An 11,165-nucleotide genomic window follows, 5' to 3' on the forward strand; every position below is an offset into this window, starting at 1 on the left:
AAAGATTCTCGTTCGAGTTGGAGCGCTACACTAAGAAGTGCAGATTAATATGAGATGGCTGTAAAATTGAGTTCTAAGAAGTTCAAAATCGAAAGATTTGACGAAAATGGAAGTTTCACCCTACGACAGATGAGGGTGAAGGACATCCTAGTTCAACAGGGCTTAGCAAAAGCGTTGAAGAGAAAGGATGGGAAGACAGAGAAGATTACGGATTCCGAGTAGAAGACATTGTGATATAGAACGTGCGGCGTGGATCAAGTCTTTTAATTTTATTCTATATTTTTGTCAATTTATTTGTAGTATTTTTAGGGCATCAAATCTTGTTCTTTTGGCCTGATTTTGGAATCTTTAGAAAGGTTTTTCAATTACCTATCTAACGAGCCCAAGATCACGCGATTTAGATGTGATTTGAGCAAGTTATTGGCATGCATTTTACGGATTTGCTACAGGTCAATTGCGGGATTTCTATTTTAGGATTATCACAGTCATATTTCTTGCTTTTATTTCTGTTGCTTTAGATAGAAGATAGAGAATAATTGTTAGGCAAGTATTTAGGGTTGTTATTCTTGGATTTTGGCTCTCTATATAACGTAATGACATGAGGAAAGTGTCACACCCCCGATCGGGATCCTCGAGGCACGTGTCAGGCGCCGTACGCTCGCTAGGCAAACCCGGCAAGCGTGCAAGGCCTCTGTGAAGGAAGGTTATCCCCTTCCGGCAAGATCGCTATGCTCAGCGGAACAAAAATTACATAGAACTTTAAAATTTTCTTTTTGATCTTGCTTTTGCCCAAGATCCTAGAGTCTAGATAGTTAATTAATTTAATCAAACATTAACAAATACCTCTTTGAAGAATAAATTAAGTAACCATGTTGCTTGATCTACTCGTCGAACGGTTGCGATCGTTCTAAATGCCGCGGACCCCGCAAGTTGAACTGATAGATTCTTTTTCTTTGCTCGGACTATTGTGGATGTGAATAACTCTTATTAACCTATTTAAGGTCTAATCTAATCAGTACCTTTGTTGTAGAGAATAGAGAAATTGATTGGAAGCCTTTCTCTTTGAAACTAGTTCAATTGGAAGAGAAATAAAGAGAGAGAGAGAGATGGAAAACTATTTTTCCAAAGGGGGAACAAGGGAGAATGAATTTTTTAGTATTCCACACTTGAAATTTCGTTCTCCCCTCTCTCTTTTATATAAAACAGAGTTTTGGTTTGATAAATTCTTGTTTCTTTCTCTCAATTCCAATTCAATTGAGAAACCGACTTGAATTGAGACTCCTCGAGTGAATGGGACTCTCCCAAACCTCTAAGGCTATGTGGGGACACTAAAGATACATGGGAGAACGTGTATGGAGGCCTCTCTCTAGCCCTTGTAGCCTTATCTCATAAGAGTTTGTGTTGGAAACAAATTGCTTTATTTGTAGATCCTACAATTTAGCAATTCTTATCCAACAAGGAGTTTGAGCGCAACTCAAAGTCCTTGAGCAATTGGGACTCTTTTCCCCAATTCTCCAACTGATTTAGGAGTGTTGTGGCCTCACAAACCTTATCCAAATATGTAGTCCTATCCCAATTCCCAATTTCGTTCCAATTATGCAAATTTTGCAAAACCGGTTTGGGAATAACTATCCTCATTTAGATTACACATTATTATGATAATTATTAATCAAATTAATAATACATAATAATGTATAATAATTAAACAATTAATTAATTAATTAGTTAGTAATTTAATCGATTAATAACTCACATCTAATGGGAGTTATTTCGGCTCCAATTTGTCTTCGAAAAATTCTCTTACTGTCTTTTGTTACTTTCCTAACGAAGACATGTATATATATATATATATATATATATATATCACCATATATATGTATATTTAATTAATATCCACATTAATCTAAAAGATCATATCCGTCCGTGCAATTCCATAAAATGCGGAACCCTGATCCATTTGGATGTTATCGGGTCATTCGAGTTGTGAGTGAGATTGTCGCAGAGATCCGACTGTCAATCCTGCAGAACCCTATGGTGGGACCCACTGCGATCTCGCTCTGTAGTTAAACTACACTCGCATTAGGTCAGTGGCCTTCATCGAGACGTAACCCTGAAGATGACCGTCAGATCATCTTACCCCTAATCACCTCATGTATGTGCAAGTCCTTTCTTCGTAACCACATCTACTGAGTTGAGTCATACGGGAGGTGGAAACCATTTAACCCCTTGGCCCACTCTTGGTATACCATTTTGATCAAGCGGTGTTCGGCCTCCAAATGCATTTGTAAAATCCTTTGAAAACAATTCAATGTTTCATAAAACTTTCCCATAAACATTTTATCAAATCCGCCTGGCCAAGCTATTTAATAGGCCTACCGCTCTTTCCCAACTAGGAACTATTAAGGCTTGCATAGAACCGAGATGTCATATCTCCTTGCTTCCTTGGATCTGTGAATCCTTTGAGCATGGCATTTCTACTATGCTACCTAAGGACGAACATGTGTCAATAAATAAGCACATCACCCACATTCATTATTATAATTACCCATTCATGTCATGAAATAAACCTTTATTAATTTATAAATGTCATTCTGCTGGCTTTTCAGGGCATATAGTTTAATAATATCCCACTTTCCCTCAAAGCCAGTCATGCATGTATCTTAGACCCATTATCTCCAAAAGCTTGGCAAAAACCTTTTAACTAAGGGACTTGGTCAAAGGATCTGCCACGTTGTCCACTGAAGCTACTTTAGTTATGGCCACATCCCCTCTATCGATAATCTCTTGTATCACATGATATTTTCAAAGGACGTGCTTTGACTTCTGATGAGACCTTGGTTTCTTTGCTTGAGCGATAGCCCCACTGTTATCACAATATAGCGTAATAGGTCTCTCAACAGAGGGCACGACTCCAAGTTTGTCTATAAATTTCCACAGCCATACCGCCTCCTTCGCCGCATCACTCGTAGCGATGTATTTCACCTCAGTGGTGGAGTCCGACGTGGTGTCTTGCTTGCAACTCCTCCATCAAACTGCTCCATTAGTTAAGGTGAAGACAAAACCTGATGAGGATTTCATGTCATCAACATCTGACTGAAAATCCGCATCAGTATATCCAGAAACGACTAATTCGTCTCCTCCAAACACTAAACAGTATTGTTTAGTTCTTCTGAGGTACTTAAAGATATGCTTAACTGCTGTCTAATGCTCTGGACCTGGGTTTGATTGATATTTACTAACCACATTTATAGAGAAACAAATATCTGGCATTGTACACATCATGGCATACATTAAGCTTCCCACTGCCGAAGCGTAGGGAATCCTATCCATTTCTTCCTTCTCTTCAGATGTCTTAGGAGACATCTTCTTAGAGAGCTTGATTCCATGCCTAAAAGGTATTAACCCTTTCTTGGAATCTGCCATATGATACTTGGCCAATATCTTACTTATGTAAGCTTCCTGTGATAGTCCAAGTGTCCTATTCCTACGGTCTTTAAACAATTTAAGGCCAAGAATATAAGACGCTTCACCCAAATCCTTCATAGCAAAGGTACTAGATAGCCATACTTTTGTATTAGACAACATTCCAGCATCATTCCCAATGAGTAGAATGTTATCTACATACAAAACAAGAAATGTCACAGTACTCCCACTAACCTTTTTGTAAACACAATCCTCATCTACGTTTTGTGTATAGCCAAACTCTTTCATTGCTTGATCAAAACGAAGATTCCAATTGCGGGATGCTTGCTTTAATTCATAAATGGATCTTTGCAACATGTAGATGAGGATTGTGTGCTGAGATTCCAAGATTCCAAGAAAGCGATTTTGACATCCATCCGCCATATCTCGTAGTCATAGTGTGCTGAGATAGCTAATAGAATCCTAATAGACTTTAGCATGGCTACTGGTGAGAAGGTTTCCTCATAGTCAATTCCAGCCTTTTGACTATATCCCTTCGCTACTAACCGTGCTTTGTAGGTCTATACCGTACCGTCAGGGCCTTTCTTCCTCTTGAAGATCCATTTGCATCCAATGGGCTTAATGCCCTCTGGTGGATCAACTAAAGTCCAGACCCCGTTAGTGTACATTGATTCATTTCAAATTTCACGGCTTCCATCCATTTTTCCGCATCGATGTCTAACATCGCTTCTTTCTAGTTAAGGGGATCATTATCATTTTTATCTGAAATCATATCATATTTTTCACCCAAGTAGACAAATCTATCAGGTTGTGTGATCACCCTTCTACTACGTTAGAGTGTTTGTATAGGTATAGTGGGCTCTTGCTCAGTGTCTTCTCTTTCCATTGGAGTTTCAGGTTGCTCTTCCAAGGCAATCCCGTCCCTCTTGACAGTATCTTGGATGAACTCGTCTTCCAAAAATATTGCATTCCTGCTTACAAAATAATTTTGCTCACTTGGGTTATAGAATATATAACCCTTTGTTTCCTTAGGATATCCAATGAAAATACACCTTTCGGTTCTTGTCTCTAACTTATCAGCACTTATCTTTTTGACATGTGCAGAACACCCCCATATCCTCATATGATTCAATGAGGATTTTCTTCCTATCCATATATCATATGGAGTAGATGGTACTGATTTAATTGGGACCCGATTTAAGACATAAAGCGTCGTTTCTAGGACATATCCCCATAGAAACATAGGTGCTTCTGCGAAACTCATCATAGACCGGACCATGCCCAACAAAGTCCTATTTCTACGTTCTGAAACACCATTCAATTCTGGTGTTGCGGGTGGGGTCCATTGAGAGATGATTCCATTTTGCTCTAAGTAATTCCTAAACTCATCAGAGAGATACTCCCCACCTCTATCAGAGCGAAGAGTCTTTATTCTTTTATTTAACTGATTCTCTACTTCATTCTTGAACTCTTTGAACTTTTCAAAGGTCTCAGACTTACGTCGCATAAGGTACAAATATCCGTACCTTGAATGGTCATCCGCAAATGTCATGAAGTATATCAGCCCTCCTCTTGCTGGATGAGAAATGGGACCGCATACATCACTATGTATATTCTCCAACAAATCTTGGGATCTTCCACTCTTGCCCTTGAAAGGAATTTTGGTCATTTTACCTTGAAGACATAGTTCACAAGTTGGAAAAGGTTCCACTTGGATAGAATCCAATGGACTGTCTTTTACCAATCTTGTAATCTTATCTAGGTTAATATGGCCTAATCGAAGATGCCATATATGCTTGGGATTGCCTGTATTCCTTGCCTTTTTGAGGTTTGGAATATTCTGAATAGGAATATCCTCAATGTTACTTGCATTTTCTAAAGCATTTACTATAAATAATCTGTCAACTAATGTACCTTCTGTAATTAATGAATTTCCATGTTCGATAAAAAACACTACTTTTATCAAAAGTTGTTGAATAACCATCAATAAAAAGTTTAGAAAACTGAAATCAAATTCCTTCTAATGGAAGGTACATAAACACAATCATTTAAACGTAAATATCCTTCTGAAAATGCTAGTAGTGATCACCCATAGCTTGGATTGCAACCGTTGCATTCGTTCCAACCTGTAGGTAGAGTTCGCCCTCAGTCAACCTTTCCACAATGGAAGCAAGTATCATTGGTGTTGATTGACTTCTTCTTGAAAGTTTTCTTGTTCTTGACTTTGAAAATGTTTTTCTTAGAACCCTGGCCTCTATCCTTTCTTTTTCCCTTGCCTTTCGGTTTGGGAGTTGAAACTACATTAGCTTCAACTAAGAAAGAGGATTTTTTATTCTTTTTCTGAAGATTCTCAGTAGATTGAAGATGATTCAACAATTCTGCCAACGCCATTGACAGTTTGTTCATATGGTAATTCATGACAAAGTCATTGAATGATGGTGGTAGGGATGCTAACACTATGTCGACTTGCGACTCAGCATATAACATGGCTTCTAAAACTTCGAGCTCATTTAGATAGCCCATCATCTTCAACATGTGATCTCTAACTGTGGTTCCTTCCACCATTTTTGTGGAAACCAGGCCCTTAATTACTATTTGTTTGGCACTGCGATTTTGTTGTGCAAACATCTCCTTAAGATTGTGCATAATATCCATGGATGAAGCCATTCCGACATGTTGTTGTTGCAACACGTTCGACATCGATCCAAGGATATAGCACTTAGCCATTTGGTCATCTTCATGCCATTTTGTGGCTCTGTCCCTGACATCCTGGGGAGCATCGGGACCAGGCAACTAAGGTGCCTCAGTAGTCAAGACCCTATGAACTTTCGTTGCTGTGAGCACTAAAGTTAAGTTCCTCTTCAAGTCCACATAATTTGGACCAGTAAGTTTGTTGTCCTTAAGAATCCTAGCTAATGGATTGAAGGATGCCCTATCTAATGCAAAGGAAATGAGGCATAAAATTAGCAAGACTAACCATTTTAGATTTATCATGACATGTAACCATTAGATCTGGGTTTTTGATCTGTAATGGTACTGCCCATTGTTTGTCACATTTGTGTGCCCCTCAAACACATAAATCAAGAGAAATAATATGATTTCTCCAATGGGCATCAGATGCTCATTAACAACAACTTTGTTAAGTACGAGTAGATTCATCTAATCCATCATATTATTAATATGATATCCAATTTGATTTTGGCCTCCAAGCATCGCAGTGTATCTATCCTTTAGGCATCAACACTCTTTGCTTGGTTAAGTTAACACTTATTGCCTCAGAACCATTTTACAAAACGTACTAGCTTATTCTTTGGCATATGACTAATGTATTTTGCTAGGGGTGCAAGTTTGGCCTTGTCAGCCCTGACCCGCCCTTACCTGCTCTGAGCCTGAACAGGGTCAGGGCTAGATTTTCCAACCCTGAGGGCGGGTCAGGGTTCATTTTTTAAGACCCTGACTCAGGTCGGGTCGGTTCCTGGGTTAATGCTTTGGGTACCCTGACCCGGCCCGACCCTAAGTTTTCTATTATAGAATTGAACCATCTTTGCATGTTTCTTTTGCTAATGCTTTCTATTATCTTGGATTGATTTTTCTTTAGATTATTATTATTAATTGTCTCTGTTGCCCGTCATGTTGTTGAATTCATATTGTCTTATTTTGTTCCCTTTCTCTGTTTATTGGTCATTTTGTTCTATATGATAAGTGGTTGCTTTATTTTTGGCACTCTTAACAGGTATCTGTAGACACCCCATTTTGACCGAACCCCAATATCTTGTTTTAAATAAAAACCCTAGTAAATTAGTGTTTTATTAATCCAAATTTCTTCCTAGGGTAGGTCAGTGTCCCAGGTAGGTCCCATTAAAATTTCAGGAAAATCCGATAAAAATTGTTTAATTAGACAAGCTGAGTTGGAAGTGTAGTGTAGTGCAATAAGGGGGTGTGATTTATCAAGGTTGGGTGTGCTAATGTTTTATGTGGGTCACCCCCTTTGTAGGTTAAAAGAGTAGTCATAAATGCACCATAGGGTCTGTCCGTGGAATATGGGGGGTAAAGTATATCATTCCCCATGTAAAAGGAGGTTAGTTTATCAAATCATGGGTGTGCCAACACCAATTCCTGCAAGTATATAACCAAAAGAGAAAAGACAAGTTGGGCGGGTGCTATTACCAAAACTTGGGGGTGCAAGTATCAGCCCTCACACTCTCTTTAAAAGGATAATCGACTAGGGTTTTGAGGGGGCTTCTTTTTTATTTTGTTCTCCCCAACAGGGGACCTCATCGGCAGCCACAAGACAAAGAAGGAAGAGAGGGAGAGAAGGATTTTCCAGCCACTTTTCCACCACCATTCGCCTCCATTGCATCCATCACCTACCACCTCCGTCTACCATCAGCCATCATCATCGCCAAAACCCACTTAGAAACCCACATAAAAATTCTCCATCTTCACCATCATCCTCAACCATTCAAACCTTACACATCAATAACTTATTGGTGGCGTCCATCAACCATCGGCAAATGGGAGGATCGAGGAAGGGCTTCGAGGAGCGTTACATGGATCGACCCCAATCTTCGCAGAGGTAGGCCTTTGTCATTTGGTTCTTCATGTTAACAAAAGGCATCCTTTAAATTTGTGCTTATAGATCATAAATTGCGCAGTAGGATGCATGTTCATACTGTTGTGAAAACCCAAGTCATACTAGTTTGCATATTAAGATCCCATGTTAGTTTTAACTTGCATATTAATGAGTATTAGTTTGCATAGTAGAACTATTTTTCCTTCTCAATCCTAACCTCATCCTCAAAACCAATTTAGTTTCCTTTAGATACCCAATCCTTGGTGCAACCTGGCACATCCTGCCTGTCCTTAATTCACTCAGCCACAAACCAACCCAAAACAGCCCTTCCCCTGTTTTACCGACCAAAACAGCCTCTCTTGTCCCCTGTTTTATCAGCCCAAACAGCTCACTGGATTTTGGAATCCATCCCCAAACAGCCTACTGGATTTTAGAATCCATCTCCCAAACAGCCCACTGGATTTTAGAATCCATCTCCCAAGCAGCCCACTAGATTTTAGAATCCCTGTCTCAAACAGCCCACTGGATTTTAGAATCCATCTCCCAAACAGCCCACCGGATTTTAGAATCCATCTCCCAAACAGCCTATTGCATTTTAAGATTCATCCCCAAACAACTACTAGAATATAAAAATCCAACCAAAACTTACCCTCACCCCAGACTAATCTGACCCCACGCCATATCCAATTCCACGCCCCACTCAACCTAACCTGGGCCTGAGTTCCACTCGAGTCCAACCCAAACCCGCACCCCAAACCGGAACCCGAATCTTAAGCTTGAACCCCACTCAACCTAACCTGAGCCTGAGTTCCACTCGAGTCCAACCCGCACCCGCACCCCAAACCGGAACCCGAATCTTAAGCTTGAACCCCACTCAACCTAACCTGAGCCTGAGTTCCACTCGAGTCCAACCCAAACCCGCACCCCAAACCGGAACCCGAATCTTAAGCTTGAACCCCACTCAACCTAACCTGAGCCTGAGTTCCACTCGAGTCCAACCCTAAGCCGCACCCCTAACCCGGATCCCAAGCCGCACCCGTAACCTCTGCCCGAGCCGCAAACCCGCAACCCGCAAGTCCAATTCAACCGAACACAATCTTCCCAATAGTTCCATGCATTGCATATGCTAGGTCTGTGAAGGAGTAAGAATTCATGCATTGTGTACACACTGTACATTTGTGTATGCACTTGAATAATTAAGTTGTGGACTATGTATGCACTGTAATTGGATTCATACATTGTGCATGTGAAGGATATACTTGAACTCATCATATCCATGCACTGTGTATTTAATTGTATCACCCAAGTCACGTATGACCATACCCAACCGAAAACTCTCATTAGTATAGCCATATCATCCAATTGGCCATGAACCATATCCTCATTTATTCTGTTAGAAAATTAAACCCATATGGTCATGTACCTTGTTGAAAGCCATTATATCCTTTGATGGCCATGAGTCATACCCCCATGCATTTCGTCAGAATCTAGAGTGGGGACCAAAATATCAAATGCACTGTGGCAAAATCGCATGGCCGAGAACCATCTACCCGAAGCTCAATCCAAACCACACCATCCTAACTTGACTCAACCAACCCAGTCCAACATGGACCCAACGTGAGTTCGGACCGAACCGGATTCAACCCGAGTCACCCCGAGTCTAAGCCAAGTCAACCCGCACTTGACCCTAACCATTAACCCCAGGAAGGTTGCTTTGATTCTGATAAAAGGTGTACCTATAGGAAGCATACCTTGCCTCATTTAAGTGAGTCTGTGACTCATTTGTTTGTGTGATGATGTTATCAGGGAGTTTTTGATTCATTTGATCTTTATTGATGTTATTAGGGAGTCATCGGTCTTGGCCTTATAAGTAATTAGCCTTTAGAAGGCCTGCTTGGCCTCATTTGTAGAATCCTCTCTGAGGTTGCACCTCAATTTGTACCTCTGTTAATTAGCGTCCAATTTGGTCAGTTAGTTGTCTTAGCCTTGCTTACCCCTTGCAAGGGCGATGAAGGCGCTAGCCCAAGCCCATCCTTAGGGGACTTGCTCAGTCCAAGTAGCATACCCCTCCTTTGTATATAGGAGACTTGCCCAGTCTCATTCTCTTGCTAAACCTCCTCTTTGTGCGTCGTTTGGTTTTGGGAGAACACCTTACTCGGCTTGGCAGCATACCCCTACCCTTATGGGTATTGGGTTGCACATTTGTTGCACCCTAGGGCTAGGTAGCTGTCCGGCCCGGCTGGGTGTTTCACCTTTGCCAACTATGCACAGGGTCTTTTATTCCTTTTTACTTGTGAGCTTCTCCTTATTCGATAGTCCATTCGCATAGGAGTCAGCCCTGATTAGAGAGTCTTTGACTCATTCATCCTTTGTAGTGCTATTAGAGTCTCTGACTCATTTGTACTTCCTCCCTAGTGTTATTAGTTAGGAGTTTTTCCACTAGAGACTAACTCAGTCATATAGAGCCTTCCCTGCTTAGGATCTTAGATTGTTTTCTCTGTTCTTGGGGCACTATCTTTCTTGTTGTGGTTTGTCTCTTTGAGACGCCAGTTTCTTGTTGTGGATCGTCTCTTTGAGACCTTTTTTGCTTTAAGGCTTTGCCTTAGTTTATGGTATTACTTGCGTGTCCCCTTTAAGATTGAAAACATTTAAAGGTTTAGAGCATTGGAAAAGCTTTAAAATCCAAAAAAATTAGAAATTTAAGACTCAAAAACATTTGAAAACTTTAAAAATATCAAAAACATTTGAAAATATAAAAAACCTTAAATAATCTGAAGTATGAGTGTTTCTTTTAGAAGCGTAGTTTGAGAGTTCGTTTTGAACTACGTTGGCTTGATCCTCTCCCACGAGGTACGTAGTGCAGCTCGGGATCTTTATCCCAAGTCCAGCCAAACTTTTGTAAATAAACTTTGAAAATCTTTCAAAAAACCTTTGAAAACCTTATTTTCCAAAGATCTTCCCCTAGAGTTAGGAGTTTGTCCTGGATAGAGAGTTTTAGAGTTAGGAGTTTGTCTTTGATGTGTTGTGTGGTTTGTTTGTGTTTGTGTTAGAGTTAGGGGTTTGTCTTAGAGTAATAGGAGCGCCTCCGTCCGGTCAGTTGGCGATTCACATCGCCGACTGATGACTAGGTCTAGAATGCGCTAGTGATCCCATTGTTTTCCTTAGGAAA

General features: G+C 40.4%; 1 protein-coding gene across 1 annotated transcript; it reads right to left on the bottom strand.

Annotated features, from left to right (window-relative positions):
- Positions 1-5,568: 5,568 nt before the first annotated feature.
- LOC143891129 (uncharacterized) lies at positions 5,569-6,150 on the bottom strand. The gene has a single exon (XM_077395769.1). It carries the CDS (start codon positions 6,148-6,150, stop codon positions 5,569-5,571), a length of 582 nt encoding a protein of 193 aa, XP_077251884.1.
- Between the last annotated feature and the right edge of the window lie 5,015 nt (positions 6,151-11,165).

This window comes from Tasmannia lanceolata, unplaced genomic scaffold (assembly GCF_043159265.1).
Source record: "Tasmannia lanceolata isolate RefF3 unplaced genomic scaffold, GAP_Taslan_0.1 ptg000013l, whole genome shotgun sequence".
In the NCBI taxonomy this organism is placed as follows: Eukaryota; Viridiplantae; Streptophyta; class Magnoliopsida; order Canellales; family Winteraceae; genus Tasmannia; species Tasmannia lanceolata.

What these genes read in the sequence shown, in the direction of transcription:
- LOC143891129 (XM_077395769.1), bottom strand. Translation starts at nt 6,150, where the DNA reads ATGGCTAAGTGCTATATCCTTGGATCGATGTCGAACGTGTTGCAACAA.